The sequence below is a fragment of the Mytilus galloprovincialis genome, chromosome 14 (genome assembly GCF_965363235.1).
Source record: "Mytilus galloprovincialis chromosome 14, xbMytGall1.hap1.1, whole genome shotgun sequence".
NCBI classification, from domain to species: Eukaryota; Metazoa; Mollusca; class Bivalvia; order Mytilida; family Mytilidae; genus Mytilus; species Mytilus galloprovincialis.
The window spans coordinates 18,209,488-18,229,425 of record NC_134851.1 but is presented as its reverse complement, the minus strand read 5'-3'; the positions used below and the strand labels follow the sequence as shown (position 1 = coordinate 18,229,425).

Here is a 19,938-nt window from a genome sequence, read left to right as displayed (position 1 = left end):
TGTATCAACTCCAAAATACTGCGAAAAATATCACGCACGAGAAGAATACTTGGAATCAAAACGGACAACACGTATTATAGAGAACGGAGTTGGTCTTTTTAGAGAAAATTTACCCATACATTTAAGGTTCATCATGACCTTTTGGCAAAGTTGGTCGTACTTAAACCACAAATGTTACTCTGAGTACAGACAAACATATGCACCTGCAAAAGTTTTAAGGGACAGCAGGAACTAGATATATAAATTTTAAATGCATTTATGTTTTAGAACATTATAAACTTTACTAGATTTTGCTATCCAGTTTTTTTCGTTCCTGCAGAAGGTGCATATATACTAAGTTGAGGAATAGGTTTGAGAATCTCCCCTCATATAATACATGTTTTTAGTAGTATTGATTCAAATGGACAATAGATGGACAATAGACATCTGCAGACAATTAAAAAATAATTGATGCAAGCTATACTTTATTGCAGTTTTAACATGGGTACGTCTTATAGTCGTGATTGTTTTTGCCCGAGCGATAGCAAATATGTCAATTTCGAAGTGCAACACGTTACAGTTATAATAAATGAATTAGTAACAATACATGCATCTTTTAAGCGGTTGGAAATGTTTAACGATAATCAAATATATTAAATGCATGCCAATTTGATAAAACTCATTATTCTGTAGTAGTCATTCTTTTTTTAGTAGCAATAAACAAAAAAACTATGTCAATTGGACATGCTTTGATACTATATATGCCCTTGAATTTTTACTTGATAACATTTTTGTTCGCTTTGGGGATTCCGTATATCGTCAGATTATCGGAATTCCAATGGGGACTAACTGTGCACCACTTATTGCGGACCTGTTTTTGTATTGCTATGAGTTACAATTTATGACAAAAATAAGCAAAGACCCATCGAAACAACATCTGATAAACAAATTTAATAATACTTTTAGATATTTGGATGATATTTTGGCTCTCAATAATGACGACTTTAGTGTGTATATTAAAGAAATATATCCTGTTGAACTTACTTTAAATATAGCTAATACTAACAATGACCACTGCCCTTTCCTCCATCTTGATATCTATATCACTAACGGAAAGCTGAATACTAAAATTTATGATAAAAGAGATGATTTTTCATTTCCTATCGTTAATTATCCATTTTTAGATGGTGACGTTCCCTTGTCACCATCTTACGGTGTTTATATATCTCAACTTGTACGATTCGCTCGTGTATGTAACAATATTTTAGAATTTAACGAGAGAAATTTATGTATTACTAAAAAATTATTACACCAGGGTTTTCGATATCACATACTAGTCAAAACATTTACTAAATTTTATCATTGGTATAAGGACATCATTCGTAAATATAGCTGAACATGCAGACTTCTTATACGTTCAGGTATTTCACATCCAATTTTTTATGGAAATATTTTTTATAAAGCACAAAGGTGTCAGTATTCACCTCAAAAACTAACAAAACCTTTGAATAGACTTATTAAGAAGGGATATACTTACGATACTGTTGTCAGGTCATTAAAGATTGCATATTTTGGCGTTAATATTGATTCACTTATAGGGTCTTTGCATCGGAACTAAACACATTTATTCAAAAATCAGTTGTTGGCATGACACGGGTTATGTTCTTCTCATATATGTTATGATGGTATGATACTAAACCCCTAACGGGAAGGGCTGTGCCTGATGTTCATATGATGGAATCATAATCTTTCAGTCAGTTTAATTGAAGTCTGGAGCTGGCATGTCAGTTAACGGCTAGTAGTCTGTTGTTATTTATGTATTATTGTCATTTTGTTTATTTTCTTCGGTTACATCTTCTGACATCAGACTCGGACTTCTCTTGAACTGAATTTTAATGTGCGTATTGTTATGCGTTTACTTTTCTACATTGGCTAGAGGTATAGGGGGAGGGTTGAGATCTCACAAACATGTTTAACCCCGCCGCATTTTTGCACCTGTCCCAAGTCAGGAGTGTCTGGCCTTTGTTAGTCTTGTATTATTTTAATTTTAGTTTCTTGTGTACAATTTGGAAATTAGTATGGCGTTCATTATCACTGAACTAGTATATATTTGTTTAGGGGCCAGCTGAAGGACGCCTCCGGGTGCGGGAATTTCTCGCTACATTGAAGACCTGTTGGTGACCTTCTGCTGTTGTTTTTTTCTATTGTCGGGTTGTTGTCTCTTTGGCACATTCCCCATTTCCATTCTCAATTTTATTATACGCATGTGCAAACACATTTTATTGGATTTACAGCCTGTGTTTATTCATAAAGCGAATGAAGCACGTCATATTAGAATAGGAGATTTAAACTGCGTAACTGAGTTGACTGTGCGAAATGAAACTCGGATTTTTGTTAATTTTGCTATCTTCTGCAGACTGGAAAAAATGAACATCAAACAACATCCAGGTACGTTTTTAATTTTCTGAAACGTATAATACATGTAACTTTTATATATCTAGTTCCTGCCATGCCTTAACACTTTCCTAGATATACCAGTTTGTCTGTACTCATAGTAATTTTTTAGGTGTTAACACGGCCATATTATTCAATTCCTTATGATGAACCCTAAGACAGGTGTATTGTCGGAATAATGAGCTGTCGGAATATGGGTTGTCGGAATAATGGGTTGTCGGAGTAATGGGCTGTCGGAATAGTGGGCTGTCGGAGTAATGGGATGTCGGAATAATGATTGTCGGACGTTATATGTAAGAAAGAAATACGAAAAGCCCTATTGACAAAACATATTAGCAAAAATGAAAGAAAAAAATTCAACAATCATCATGGAACAATAACCCAATGACGGGGTGTATGAGTACAGAGCCGGTAGGTGTTAATCAACGTCAGTGCCTTTGATCCCAACTGTGAGCAATCGTGTTTTTGCAAAACAAATAGGAATCTTGTTTTAAGGAGGGATAAATCGTCAAGGGAGAATAAACTTAATTCACTAGTTTTTATTAGCTTTAAGTCACCGCGGGTACTCTCATTTTTGTTCGTTTTTTTTAGTGTTGTTACTTTGTTTGACGAACGTGACGTCAATGTTATATAAAAAGCAAAATTACCTTAGACAGCATAGTTCTAGTCAGTTTCTGCTTCAATGGAAACGATTGAAGTTTTGTGTAGTCGTTAAGAAAAATTGTATGCAAAAGATAACGTAAAAATTCATAAGCATGTTTAAAGGGATTTACTTAATAATGGATTGCTTAATGGTCTCGAATCATGCATATTGATCTATAAATTTAGCTATAAACAGGTAAATTATGTGGTGTATGAAAAAAAGTTCCGATTGGAATATCATGTATAAATTTATTATATAGATTAGTAATTTCAAATAAGTAAAACAATAAAACTTATATATACATGACACAAATTCGATTGATCTCCATAAGTATCTTCATTTTTTTTTCAGGAGAAACATACCAATGGGACATTTAAACTCATAAGTAAAACAAAACTTGACAATGTCATGGCAAAAATGTAAAACATCCAAAGGGCGAACAACAGTATACAAAACACAACATAGAAAACCAACAACTTGTCAACACAAATCCTTACTATAAAAAACATATAGTGAATTACGGGTGACGACCGTGTCAACATACATGGGTAGAGCAAAAAAAAGATACACCATGTACAGTATTAAACATGTTAAAACAAAACGAAAAGAATTTATTATACGTCCATTTACAGTGAATTAATTATGTTCTTCCTTTACTATAACTAGTATATTAATCAGTACTTATTCAGCCTATTTATCAAAAAGACATCATACAGTCTGAGAAACGAAGTATATTTTGCATTGCGAATGTGCTATGAAAACAGGGAAAGATACAAAACAGGAAATAATGAATATAAACCATTTTGAACATTTATTATAAATCAATTATTTTCGGAATGATCATATAGACCTAATTCAGAGTAACTGGTATTCGTAATATGTGTCGTTTTATCATACACATCTTCTATAGTTCGATCAAATTGTTCTGTATCGTTGATTTTCAGTGGGTGAATGTTCAAAATATTATAGGCTTCTCCTTGATCCATATATTCGCTGCCATTTGCTTCAAATTTTTGGGGAGTTTTAATGACTGTTTGAATTTCAGGTTCTCCGTTGTAACTGTCCGATAAATCATAATAAGAACTTTCAGCATTGTGATTGCTACTCGATGTATCGTCGGTTAATAGGTTGGAATATGAATACTCATTATCTATTTCATCATTTGCACTGCCCTCTTCATTCATTTCTGCGTCACCTGTATGTATTTCTTTTTCCAAATCGGTATTCGCATTTTCCATGCTGTACTCGACAGAGTTTGAAGTGCTGCAGTGATCAATGTTTATCACGTTATTGTAAACATGGCATGATTTTTCCATAAGCTCTGTAGGATGTTTTCTGTAGAAAAGAGTTCAAGATTAAACATTTCAATCTATTTTTATTCAATATATCAAGTTGCTTAACTAAAGTCACTGTGTGACATTACTGTAAGAGACGAATATTCACGATAAGTATTAGAAATTATTCAAATTGATCGTATGTACGGAGTAGGGACTTTAATTTAATTTAATTCTGACATTTAACTGAAAGAAAATTCCAATTTATTTGTAAATTGTTTTGTTTGCACAAATTTCGAATGGTCTTTTGACGTGAAACTCGCAAGTATTTGTTATTTTTCAATCATTATGTATACAGTCTAAGGATAATATCTTCTCAAAATACTAATGAAGTCATCTTAAGATTTTATTTCATAAATATACCACATGTACCAGTACAGCTTACGTGAAAATGAAGACGTTTTTTCTTCTTCTGAATTACAGTGTTTTAATAAGATATGTGTTCTTATATTCTGTACAGGTGCAGTCTTGCAACTAAGCCCGAGAAATCACATCAAAATGATGTTGTGCTTATCATCTACACCACTTAGAAAATCACCATAATTTCAAATTAAACTGTCACTCCAATTAAAATTTGTTAGATGACAGGAACCACATGTTATTTTATTCTGATCCACAAGTGGTAATTGTTGCATAAATTGAACTAATAGTACATACACAGCACTGTCCTCCCCTTTTTGAGAGGTTATATATAAAATTGACCTTCCTTCTTCTTTTTAATATCTGATGAAGTAATGTGTAGATGTAAAACTAAATCAGAATATTTACTATTTACTTTGTAATTTCTTTACTTGAGGGTTTATCAAAACTTTTAAGACTCAGTTTCTGTTTTAAACATCTGTTTTATGTAATATCATCTGTCCCCTAATCAGTAGTGGATGACATATTTATAGCTCTACTTAAACATTTTATAATTGAGAAAAGATGTGAAATTTTCACTCTGAAGGGCTTAGTTGCAATACTGAGGTGTATACTGTTTATTCTCTAGCTATAAACACGATGCTTTCTAATCCAGGTTTGACCCAAAGAAATTAAATCGAGTTATTGTGAACGTCTTAGCTCGGGTTGAACCCGGTTTATATTAATACTCGATTAAGGTAGAAGTTATGTAGGCCAATCCGGCGTAATTGCATTGACTTCTCTGTGTGAATCTAAAATGAAGTTAATGTGATGTTTTTGCTTTGCTGACACCATACGTGACATTTTGTTTTTGGTAAACTGGATTTCTATGAGACTGTCAGGATTGCGGAAAATAATTTCAGAATTTGAAATGATGCAACGTTTATGCAAAGAAAGTAAACACGTACAGTGAAGACATTATGGTTACAATTTTGTTGCATAAATTTGTTTTAATGAGAGGGAAAGTACCAAAGTGAATTTATCTTCTATCATGTGTGAGATGGGGTACTTTATTCGAATATTTAATGGTTTACACTAGTCATTTTGGGCCCTTTACAGTTTGCTGTTCGGTATAAACCAAGACTCCGTGTTGAAGGTCGTGATTTGGTAGTGGAATGAACAATTTATGGATTCTTATAAATTCTATATAACTTTTGGAATATTTTGAATCTCGGTCTATTTCTGAAATTATTTCTTACATTCTTTTGATTTTTTAACCTTGTATGTTAACATTGCCTATGTGAAATTTTAAAATTGTTTGTATATACATTGAACGACAAATATATGTGACGTAAAAAATTTCTGACGTCCGACACGCGAATCAATGAATGTGTTTGTAGATAGATGTTTTTGTGTTCTGTTAAATTGTTCCTTTTAAAATTGTTACACGATGCATATGATGACTGCTGTACCCATATTTTGACTATTTTATTTATTATGTCTGTTTACTTCACGCATCATTGTAAATATAACGGCATTTGATGAGTCTGTCATCAAAGTAAGAGGGTTAGCGATATAAATCCAGGTTTAATTCACCATTTTCTATATTTGAAAATGCCTGTACCAAGTCAGGAATATGACAGTTCTTGTCCATTTGTCTTTGATGTGTTTTGTAATTTGATTTTGCCATGTGATTATGGACTTTCCGAATAGATTTTCTTCTAAGTTCAGTATGTTTGTGATTTTACTTTTTTTACCTATAAGCGTTAACATATTTTGCATTATGACCTGGATAGAGAATTGACACTCATACCACTACTTCTTATTTATTTTGAAAACGGAGCAGATTGCATTGTGGGAACACGGAATAAATGTGTTATTTTTTTACAAGTGTGGAGAGGGACAGTTGATTGCGACAAAACTATCCCCGGGTTCGACATGACGCAGATTTCATAATTTGAACAAGCTACTAGAGTTTCTCCCTACTGCAATGCATTGGGTACAATTTTTATCTTTTCTTACTGAAACGATACTCCAAAATCTATGACAGATGTTTATAGTACAATCAAATAAACTCATCAGAGACACCAGGATTAAATTTTGGTTTTACGCCAGACGCGCGTTTCGTCTACAGAATACTCATCATTGACGTTTGAAACCAAAAAAGTCAAACAGGTCAAATAAAGTACGAAGTTCAAGAGTATTTAGGACCACAATTCCTAAACATTTTGCCAAATACAGTTAATGTAATCTATTCATGAGGTATAAAAGCCTAAGTATTTAAAACAAAATAGTTTTGCGAACAGTAAATTTATAAATATGACCATATCAATGATAATTCATGTCGGCACAGAAGTGCTAACTACTGGGCTGGTGATACTCTCGGGGAATTAAAGCTCAATATTCTGAACCTGTATAAGAGGGGAACGAAAGATACCACAGGGAATGTCAAACTCATAAATCGGAAATGAACTGACAACGCCATGGCTAAAAATGAAAAAGACAAACAGACAAACAATAGTACACATGCCACAACACAGAAAACTTAAGAATAAGCAACCCAACCAAAAACTAGGGGTGATCGCAGGTGCTCTGGAAGGATAAGCAGACTCTGCTCCATATGTGGCAAATCCGGTAAATAGTCTAATTCGGTAGGTCACATTCATGAAAGGGAAGGGGATTGTAGTAACGACGTTAGAAACATATCCGATACCATTTGTGAAACGGTTATTCCATACTCGTTATGGCGTCTGTTAAATTTATGGTCAACTTAACCATTTGGAACTCTTGGTTTAATAGCTTCCTTGTGAGCAGTAACCCTCTATCAAGAAAATCGTGATAGGAAATACAAGCCCGGGAATATCGTATCAATTTGGAGATATATACCCCGTATGCAGGTGCTGCTAGAATGTTACTACATTTTGTACTTAGAAATGGAACGTTTTGTAGGTTTTTACCGAGTAATTACTAACGCGGTTTAAATAAGTAGGTGAACGTATAACTCCTATCGTTGATTTTGTTTACATACTCTACCTTTTTATTCCATTTGTCTCGGTTCTCTTCTGTCGACCTACTATGACACAAATAATAGTAATCACAGCTATCACTCCAATTAGTCCACCAGTAGCAACGCCGATAACAACTGAAATCGGTATATGTGTTTTGCAAATAAACTCAATTTTTCATTCAAACAGATAATAAAAATATGTCAATGACTACGTGTGTATAAAGATTACTTAACTGTATGATTACATAGAAACACGAACTGTTTTGCATTTATTTTTTTTCAAGTTTTGCAAACGATCAATAGGGGTTCAGAATTCTTGTTATTATAAATTAAATCAAAGGATTTCCAAATCATAATAAAATTACCAGCAGATTTCGATTTAAAGCTTAAAGGTTAATTTATAGAATGCTGTCTTCTATAACCAACTTTAGGTAGTTCAGGGGTATACCGCCATCTTAAATTGTTCAATCACAGTACATAATCTGTCTTATTCTTTGCCCAAATCTGCAAATTTGGAGACAGGGGTGAAATTTATTGGTTACACTATTTATTTATATAAAGAAAAGTTAGTTATTCATTGCATAATCGAAAATGATTTAACAATGTCTAAATATTTGTGTTTTTTTTTTTTAAATTTCATATAAGCCATTTAAATGGAGTTACCTGTTTTCTAATAAAAGTAATACTGGAAATATAGGGAATTTTCATTTTGTTTACTTGTAGCAAAAAACAAGTTGGGTGACACCATTTTTTTTCATTTTTCTTTCTTGAATAATATTATAAAACCTATCTTCATGAACAATCTAAGCAAATGTTGGTTATTTAAAACGACTCGTAGCTTGACAACATAACCTATACTATCATTAAAAACAACATAGTTAAATCTTCATTTTAGCAAAGTATAAGACGTTCTGTCATTTTTTTCCTAAACTTCTAAACTTCCTTAACGTTATTTCGTCAAGTATTTTTTTTAACTTCTCATTGGGTTTTTTTTTTTTTGGGGGGGGAGGATGTAAAGGAAAGTTCGTTTTATTGCAAAATAGCGATTAAATATTATCGTGTACAATTTTTTCAACCTGTTGCCAAATAATAATGATAAACCATTTACCTAGTATACAAAAAATATCATGAAAGCTGTTGAGCTGATAGTTTCGGACTGTTTCTGTACATATAACTATGATATTGTGCTGGCAGAGATATCGATATTAAAAAGTGCCTCCCTCTTAAAGGACTTGTGAACTAGTTGGATGGGTTAATTCTACCCAACATTTATGTTTGGATATAGAAACAGATGTGGTATGATTGCCAATGAGACAACTCTCCACAAGAGACAAAATGACACAAAAATTAACAACTATAGGTCACCGTACGGCCTTCAACAATGAGCAAATCCCATACCGCATAGTCCGCTTTTAAAGGCCCCGTAATGACAATGTAAAAAAATTCTAACAAGAAAACAAACGGCTTAATATATGTACAAAAATTAAACGAAAAACAAATATGTAACACATAAACATACGACCGTCGCTGAATAACAGGTTCCTGACTTGATACAGGCACAAACATTCAGAATGTGGCGGGGTTAATCAAGTTAGCGGGAATCAAACCTTCCCCTAACCTGGGACAGTTTTTTAACAGTACAACATAAGAACGAACTATAAAAATCAGTTGAAAAAGGCTTAGCTCATCAGATAGATTTTTTTTTATTTTAACGATAACAAATGTTTTATTCAATCATTCCCTGATATATAAATACCTAAGTAGACCAGGTCGCATAGTTAGGGGCCCCTGATGGATATAATTTATATATACACATTGAAAAAAGTATTGCAACACCTTGATTTTTTAAAACTTGAAAAATCAGCCTCATACTTTGGATTGAATATGATAAATTATTTGTAAAATAATATTGAAACGTAGTTAATGATAACACTGGCATTAAAATTAACAAAAAATGTTTTATCTAACCAAAATCTTTATAACAAAATGAAGTGTTTTTTGTACAAAAAAATGATTTTACAACTTTTACTGTAGACGAACTTTACAATGTCAGACGAAATTACAAAATTAATCTTTAGATAATTGTTCACATCATGGTTGATCGTTATACTCCAAAGAATTAGTACTTTGTGCGCAGCCTCCATTCAAACGGATAACCGCATCTTAACGTCTTCTGATTCCTGCTGAGGTAGCAGCAACCATTCCTGACGAAGGGAATTGTTTATTTCATAACGTGTTTGAACTGGGGTATGCTTTTGTGCACTTTATGCAAAATAGTGTCCCATGTATGCTCGATATGGTTGAGATTCGGGCTACGATCGGGCCAAGGAAGATAAACCAAATTCCATTGCAACAATGGATCTTCCTCCCCGATGCTAATTTCAAACTTTGGCGAGCTCTGCACTATATTGGATACGGGCAACTGTGTGTCTGTTCGTATGCAAAGGTCCTCGAAATTGTCTTATCGCACGATAACTAGTAGCGATGAGCTGATCTCGAACAGATCTTGTTTAAAGCCTATATGGTCACACTCTCTTTTAAGGATTGTATTGTTTGCAATGGGTTTCCTGCTGACCAAACTTCATTATGCTTGATTTCCCATAGTAGATGTAATAGGCGGTCTTCTTGATCTCGGAATGTCTTTAACATCGTTTGTTGCCAGCTTTTTATTCTCAAAATGACTTATAGTGGAATGGTGATGACCAACAGTACGTGCAATTGTCACAGCGACATGTCTGCTTCTCTCATGCTGATTATCTGCAATCTTGCTGCAGTTATGAGTTTTGGATGACCAATTATAATACAAGGTGTCAATCACATAACTTTATAAACTTGGTTATTTAAAGTATTGAAAACAGTGAGGATAAAAACATCTGTTTTATTGTTATACGAGTACAGCAGCTGCATGTCGATATTTATTAAATAAACTGAGGTGATATTTAAATAATGTTTAACTCTTCAACTTCGAACTTTATTTGGCCTTTTGAACTTATTTGGATTAGAGCGTCACTGATGAGTCTTTTGTAGACAAAACGCGCGTCTGCCGTATATACAAAATGTGGTCCTGGTATCTATGATGAGTTTATCTATTTCAACAAATTATATCACAAAACAATAAAGAGTGTTTTTTTTTTACTTTGAATTTCAATTTGGTGTTGCAATACTTTTTTCCATGTGCATATGACAATACAAGTAGCCGTGGCCGGGAGTTTATTTTTAATATAAACCATGCTGACAACACTTAAATAGTAATATCTACTGAATTCTATGTCATAATAACTTCTATGATATTTTACTGTTGTGTTGCGGAGTAACATAATTCTGGTGTTTTTGCTTAAGATTAAGGTCAAGAATATTGAGTAAATCATCATGCATTTGAAGAGCTACCACCAAAGAAAATTAAGATGACATACAAATGTTTCTGATGTAACAAAACTTAAATGGCTTTGATTTTAAAGATTACCTGGGTTTACTGATGAGATGTTCGTATATGGTGCAATCGTGTTGTTCCAAATATTTCCAGATGTCGACGAAAACGGTACTATTGTCAGCACTTCGTCGGTTGTTTGATAGACTGAATGGGTAAAAAAACAATTTATCATTTTGTTTATGTAGACTGATCTATAAAAAGAAGAAGTGGTATGATTGCCAATAAGACTAAGTTATTAACAGTTCTGATATTTCAAAACTAAGTAGCATTGCATTTCTGTTAACATCTTTGAGTCTTAAAACTGATTTATTTTCTATATATAACGATTTTCATAGTACACCATATTTTGTCCATGTAAGTTGGTTTAGTCAAAAAGCTTTTATTGTATTTTTGTTTCTTCCGCAATCTTCCTGGTATATTTGCCATGGGACTGAATAAACATCATTTTGTTTAGATTGTCATTTCAAACCAATTTTAATTGCAAATAAGTCGAATAAACAAACAAATTCTTTAAATACATACATGTAATATAGATGAAATTGTCAAATTAGCACAATGTAGTAAAAAGGTAAATTAATAGCGTTCTTTTTTATGTCTACAATGTAAGATTTAATACGGCGTTTGGCATTCGTCAAAAATTTTTCATAGTTGAATGAATACCCTTTATCAAGTATCATTGTTCTATTTCAACACATATTTCACATCAAGGTTTGTATTTTCAGTTTGTTAGTTGTAGACTTCGTTGATTTTTATGTGTTGGCATCTCTCTCCTTTTTTAATTTAGATACATGCATATGTCGTTAATAGTCTTTTTATTTTATATTGCTCTTTGCTTATCACTTGTAATGATTTTTTTAATATCAATGATAAAATCTTAAAACCTGTTATTTCTGCAAAGTTGGCACTGAATCCTCTATAATGGTTTGTGATGTCTGAATGAAAATGTACCCGAACACTGCTTGATAATATAAACGTCAAACCAGGTTTTTGAAATCCACAAAATTTCCCAATACTAGTATTTGAGTCGTAAATCTACAATTATTCGAAAAAAATATATGTAATTATTTCACAATCTCCCTTTCTTGTTTTACACTAGCAGGATATTTCTTGTATTTTTAACTGCACGAACTTTTGCTTGGAAAAGAGGAAGATTTTATATTTTGATTTATCTCTCGATGTAGTAGTGGTCTTATGCTTGTTCAGATGTTAATTTTGTATTTTGTCGATTCCAGTTTCATATTATAGCTTTCCCTTTTTTCTCCCGTATCAAAATAAAAAGATTAAGTATAATTGCCAACTCGAAAACCATCCATCATTGTTCAAATGAAGCAAATATTTTGAATTATAGACCACCTTAAGTCCTTACATAATAAGAAAAACTCATATCACATATTCACTATAAAACGCCCCGGCATAAAAAATATGACATAATTCAAAAGAGAAAACTAACCGACTATAGATAACAAATCAATTAACTTGAGAATTTTTACTCTGTTATGAATGCAAGAATGGAAAACAACACGTTTAATAATTTCATGCGTCCGAAGCGCGTTTCTGGATTTACTTCCATCAGGAACGCTCAAAGACAAACATTTGAAATCCAACGTCACTTCTGGTGAACTCTTACACAGCATATATGTCTCAACAATTTTTCACTTAATGATATATGATAATTTAAACGTATGTCTCTGTTGGTGTTATTAACAAGTTGGACACATTTTTTAGATAAAAAAAAACCGACCACACAATTGCTTACATATCGTACTAAATATCATATAATTTATACTAATTTTACAAATTGATGTTCTCTTTGTCATCTTGATTGCTAAACTTCTTAGCGTGTCGTCGTGATATACGCTCATATGTATGGAATTTTGTTTGCACTATTATTTTATAAGTTAATGCAGTATGTGTCATATTTGCGCCGGTTAACACAAAACATGCAGACTATATTGATCTGTAAACGTAGTTTTAATTTCCAGTGTCATTTGGAAGTTGTCATAATAAAGTTTACATTTTCATTAATTTAACTTACTTCCACAAAATCGTAGGTACAATTTCCAAGATCTCCCTTTTCCATTTCGAAGAACGTAAAAGTTAAGTTGATCCGACCATTAAATTGACTAGCAAGCGTATATACGCAGTCTGTGTTTTTATCGTATACCTCCGGATATTTTGGGGATTGAATACGACCCAAAGAGACGTTCAGAAAACCGCTACAATCTAAATAGAAATTGATGACCGATAGTTTATCGAGTGTTCGTCATAGACATTATGAACACATAACACCGTCTAAAATAAGACAAATATGAATTTCTTAGGTGAAACAAATATTCAAATCAAGAAAAAGACAATTATTGTTGTTTGTTTTGTTAACTCACTAGTTTTATAAATCAATCACCTTTTGTTATTCTTTTGCGGTCAATGTATACTTTAATAAATAAGTACGTTGTGTACGTATTATCTCAAGCATGAACATCAGTAGGGTTAAGAAACGTTTTCTCAAACTAGTCAGAAACTCTATGAAATCATTGAACAGATTGTATAGGTTAATGCTATAACGAAAGAGAACTTTCTGCATACAAAATTTATAATTATAATGATATACATGCACGTCAATGAGAAATTCAATAAATAATCTGTTAAAAACAATATTAAAGACTTGTTGTCCATTTTTATTTTTAATTGAAGTAAATTAACGTCAAGTCTTTAATGAAAATTTAAAAAGAAAAACGCCTCGGCAGGCACATAGAACAGTATTTATGTATGTGAAATCTCTGTCTGGTTAAGTATGCACATATGTGTAAAGATGTAGCTTTTTTTCTTCCATAATAGCAATTGGTTTTTTTGCAAAATTTTGCTACATATTTTTTTTTAAATACCTAAGAATGGTTCTTCCTCATATTCTGCTTTGAATCCTGCCCAAGATACAAACTTGTTTGACCTAAATATTATAAAAACAGTCCCAGTGAGTAGGACTGGAATAAGTGGTATCCTCCTTCCACAGAATTTTCCAATTTGTTTTGAATATTGTGATAAACCATCTCGTACCTGTCATAAAATTAATTTTCATTTAATCTCAGTTGATATTGCGCATTCGTTAGTTTTCTTAATGATTTTTTAAATTATTTAAACGAAAAATATATCTACTTCATGCAGAGCTCTGATTTCTTCATTGGCCTTTTATATTGTTTTCCTTTTTCTTAAAAAAATTATTATATTTCTCTCATATCATTCTTATAATGGTCAGCTAGTTCATTCTAAGAACACATAATTATGTAAAGACTTGTACGAAACTACAAATAATTACATGAGAAATAATTAGATTTTTTCCTGTTTATAACTTTATATGTGTTTGTTTATATTCGAGCCTTCCAATAATATTATACATTGTGTGTTTTACTTAATATATCAAAATTAAAATGCTTATTTATCATGTTTAATTTCATTTTTTATAGAATATAATTGTTTAGTTACACGATGCAAACCAAAAAGATCATATCACCTCAAAATATAATAAACAGCCATCCATGAAAAGGCAATGTGTGATGTCTACTTATGAAACTATACAGAAATCTTTAAAACTGGAACGAAATTTGAACTACTACAAATCTTCACCCACTCAAACGTTGTTTTTTTTTTGTTACAAATAAACAAAAGAAAAGGACATGGTAAACCTTTGAATTACCAACTATCTTCTACGTTTAAAAACACAATAAATAGTGGCACATGATTGCATGTTACAGGACTATTGATAGTCGTCCATAGTTTAGCTATTTGCAAAAAGCACCGCTATGCACATGCACCCACTGAAGAAATAAATGTCACTTTTATTCAGGATAAGTTGATGCAGCCAATTTAAACATGTTAAAACCCATTATCTTACTATTGAGTATGTATGGTAAAATTTCAGCAAAATACGTTATGAAGGTGCAACAACTCGTGGCGATCCTCTTAAAAACATTTATACTCAAAACATTAATAGAGTATAATTAGTTCTTACCATTATTTCATTGAAACAAAATTAAGATAAGCTAGAAATCTAAGTAATTCATTAATTAAACATGTCTTAAAGGGACATTAGCTACGATTTAGATCAAATATAAAAAAATCGTTAAAGTATTATTTTCTTGCAAGACATTGATTCAACCTCATGTGAATCCGTATTCACGCAATCTTTAATGTAATCTTGGCTAGAGATGGGTAACGCATGTGTTAAAGAGAGTGTTCAGTTATTTGAGTCATTAAAAGGAAAAGAATGTCAACATTGAAACTTAAAATAGTCATTCATAGACAAGTTAAATGATGCATTACACTTGTCATCTATGACTTGAAATCAAACCCTAAGCAGAATACGATTGCACGTGTTTAGCTGTCTGTGTTCGGAGATCATCTAAAAATTTGGATTGAAACAGGGAATTTGTCGAAGGGACAAAACTCGACCAAAGCACAGAAAACAGCCCAAGGCTGCCAATGCGAGAAAGTCCACACCTGTAGGAGAACTTCAGCTTCAGATTGCATGCTCCATATTACCACCATTTTCAACGACTACGATGAATAACTTATACTCACTATGACATAGTCATTTGCACATCCTTTAATGCTATATCCCAAATCAAAGTTTGTGAACGTTATATTTAAGGACATTCCTTTCCGACTTTCAATGTAATACAGGCAAAAAATGTTCTTTGGATAATTGTCAGGATAATTTGGAGACTGGATGGTACCATTGGAATCTTTTGTTACATAAACACACTCTAAAATGACAGATAGGCAAAATTGAATATGTATTATCCAATTATTCCGTGTAAAAAAGAATTATGCTATCGTAGCTTGGTAACTTGAGAATACCAATTAAGACCAGTAATAAACCATGTATGTATAACATTAAAAAGGTGTAGTATGATAGCCAATGAGACAACCGAATACGTAGAAAATTAATATATAAATAAATGAAAAATGATTTCATGTTGTGCTTCAATACGATATTTGTCGAATGATTCCTCAACAGTGATCTACTATCGTTGTAACTTAAAATTTAAAAAGAAAAAAAAACAATAGTGCGACAAGTTGATCAGAACGTAATGGGATCCAAGACACAATGTATCTGTGTTCAGTGCATATCGTGATTAAACTTAAAGAAAATTGTTTTAGAGACGACTTCTTAAATTCAACTCTGCAATTCATAGATAAAACAAAACATTGTCGAATCGATGACAGTTAAATAGATATAGGAGGATGTAGTATGAGTGCCAATGAGACCACTCTCCATCCAAGTAACAATTTATAAAAGTAAACAGGTAAAGGTACGGCCTTCAACACAGAGCCTTGGCTCACACCAAACAGCCAGTTATAAAGGGCCCCAATAATTATTAATGTAAAACTTTTCAAGCGGGAAAACCAATGGTCTAATCTATAAACAAGAAAAGAGAAACACTTATGCACCACATAAACAGACGACAACCACTAAACATCATATTCATGACTTAGGACAGGTGCAAATAATTGCAGCGGGTTTAAACGTTTTAATGGTACCAAATAGTTATCAAAGGTACCAAGATTATAACCTTCTTCTTATTCTGAAATAATAGTATAACATCACAACATAGAAAGACACACTATAAAATGTCGATTGGAGGGTTTAACTCAATCAAAAACGTAGTAACAGAAATTAACACACAATGAACGAATAAATTTGATATGTGATACAATGAAAATACATAACTAAGGTAGAAGTATAAAACCGCTGTAAAATGTTAAACAATTTTTAGAAAAACATCCAACTTGAAAGAATAATACATTATATTATACACAGGTATATGCAATTAATTTCGTTGTTAATTATACTTCTTCTTCTATGTGTTTAATCTTTCGTTAAAGAATACCAAGAAATTTCTTGTATATCAATAAAAATAATCTAAAACTTGCTACATATTGGGTGAATATCAACAATAAAACTATACAATGGTTAACTATCCAATAGAAAATGCTTAATGCTCAATTGATATTTGCTTTATGTTCAGTGGCAAATATTTCAATGATAAAAACAAAGTTTTCAATTTACAAGAAACATGTATATTCCTTGTTGTATTAAGTTTGTTGAAGGGGAAAAGTATGACAATTTCTTCTTAAAAATTTAAGAAGAATGATGTGGTATGGTTTCCAATGAGACAACTTTACACCAAAGACTAAATGACATTCAACAATGACCAAAACTAATAACGCATTCTAAGCTTGTTCATTTTGAACCGCTTGTGTTGGATTTGTTTTCACTCTTATATTACGGGTGTTCATTTTCCTGTCTTTCTTGTTTATATTATTTAACGTTCTTCTAAAGTCGTTTTACCTTGACTGTCATTAAAAACTGCTCGAAATCCTTTTTCACTATCCTCATTATTACTGTGAAATTTCAGAATAATAACACCTGACAAAGCAAGCAGTGGATAAGGAATGTTGTCTCCACAGAAAGTTCCAAGTAATATGTTATCGCCGTCTTTTACCTGCAATGAAAGAAAATATAGAAATGAATAAATCATAGGTTTTTAAAATCTTGGACAATTAATTATTTAAAAAAAAAAACGTTACACGTATGCAATTATCATTTTAAGGTATCTATCTGTATGTAACATGATTTATTATGAGGTTAAATCGTAAATTGTCTACTACTTGTCGATATATTTGTGTTGTCTTTTCACACGTCATGTCTTCTATGACTGTCATAAGCGTTTGAAATCTAAATCACTGAGATGCGATTAAATTGATTTTAGTCTCTGATGCTTAATTTTTTGTTATTAATGTTTTCGTTTTTGTGGGGTTTTATTTTGCTTTTAACTAGCTTTCAGTAACTGCGAGTACTATCAAAACGTACTATATTGTTAATTCAAGCGGTTGACAAAACTTGTAATGCATTTTTGTTATTCTTTTTTTTTTGCTTGTTTTATGTAGTATCTTGTCTCACTTTTTGAATTTGTACCACCATTGAAAAGTATTCAGTACGACGATAAATTTTCAAATCAGTAATCGTACTATGAACAAACAAAAAATATTTATTTTGTTAAACATATTTCCGTACTCCTTACAACAATATTATTACCTTTAGATTCACCTATGAATTATTTTAACTTTAATGACCGAGTTATTCTATTTAACACCGTTTTGTACAATGTTATAATTGTCTTTTTGGCATTGGTTTACATCCAAATTTTTATTGATATTGTATTTATCGTGTATCAAAGATCAAATTTATTTAGTTTTTTTACTAGCTTTTGTTAATGTATCATGTTGATCGACTTAACCAATCTAACTTGATACTTTTTAGTGTGTTTTACCTGTAAGTTGTAATTTTACATTAGTGTTCAGGTTATGGTCAAGGCAGGCTCATGTTAAATGTTAAAACCCTATGCATTTGGTTGCACCTGTCTAAATTCGGGAATGTGTTGTTCAGTGATTATCGTTTTTGATAGTTATTCATAAGTGAATCTCGGTTTTCATTTTTTTTAAATATATATATAGATATATATATATATAGGTCAGACCTTTGGTTGTTTTTACACTTATATTATGTTGTTCGGTATGAGCCAATGATCCATGTTGAAGACCGTATTTTTACCTATAAATGTTTACTATTTACAAATTGTGACTTAGATGGAAAGTTGTCTCCTCGACACTCATACCAAATATTCTTATTTCTAATAATGTTCATCTTTACCTCAAGATGACGCTGTTTTAATTCTGATTGTTACAAACTTCCATTTTTTTGTGCCTTAACTAAATCAAAATGATTATCACACACGATGTGTCATTTCTCCTGATTGTTACATAATTATCATGGCTTCCTATTTGTTAAAGAATTCAATGCTTCAAGTTTTTTCTTTTATTTACCTGTGCACTTTCTTGTGGAAGCTCGTATTATTATGAATGTTTCATTTCATTTAAAAATTAAGGTTGATTTCAGTATAACGCAAGATTGCTGTAAGCCAATCTAAAATGTATTAAAATGAAACATGCATGTGATGCTATTATATAATTGACGTACCGATACATAATCTTTTGTGCAGTCATCATCGTCCTCTATATCAAAATCTTCAAACACCAGAGTTATTGGCTGTTTGGTCGGACTTTGAATGATGTATTCACAATCTAAATCATTATTGTAATCACTAGGATAATTAGGTGAAGTGATTATACCAGATGTGTTAGTAACAGCAATTGAGTTTCCTAAAAAACAAATAGATTAGGTCATGCTGTTCATGATTTATATTCTATTGCATGCATGATTTATCATTGATCATCTGAATAACGATTATTAAGGATTACACTATGTCCGTTCATAAAAAAGTAAAAAAAATAAGTTGAAATCTAAGGGTACACTAGATCCGAAACATGTGACGAGCTATTTAAACGACATACAATTATACATGAACTTCCTTTACGCATATGTGTTCTATGAGTATATAATATCAGTACAAGGACCGTTCAGAAAAATAACAATTAAAACATCGAAGTCGAATGTACCTTGTTGGATCGGTTAGAGACCACTCTCAATGAACGAACTACACTGCATTGGGATCAAATTTCCGACAAAAATAGGGAGTGAATTAAACCAACAACAAATGCAATCCTAATGCATCTGAACAAGTTCTAGTTTTAAAGTCGATTATATAGTAAAGTAAGCTGATCGTTGTTTTACCTTTAGATTGATTGAACAATAATGAGTATACAACAATATATAGACCTCCATAAGACATTTTTA

General features: G+C 31.8%; 1 protein-coding gene across 1 annotated transcript; it reads right to left on the bottom strand.

Annotated features, from left to right (window-relative positions):
- Nucleotides 1-3,453: 3,453 nt before the first annotated feature.
- Nucleotides 3,454-19,399, bottom strand: LOC143058686 (uncharacterized). The gene is made up of 9 exons (XM_076232150.1): nt 19,222-19,399; nt 17,533-17,686; nt 15,759-15,943; nt 14,069-14,237; nt 13,222-13,409; nt 12,068-12,218; nt 11,220-11,330; nt 7,783-7,891; nt 3,454-4,411 (listed from the first exon to the last, which is right to left on the bottom strand). The coding sequence occupies exons 3-9, from the start codon at nt 15,831-15,833 to the stop codon at nt 3,898-3,900; spliced, it is 1,317 nt and encodes a 438-aa protein (XP_076088265.1). The 5' UTR covers nt 15,834-15,943; nt 17,533-17,686; nt 19,222-19,399; the 3' UTR covers nt 3,454-3,897.
- Between the last annotated feature and the right edge of the window lie 539 nt (nt 19,400-19,938).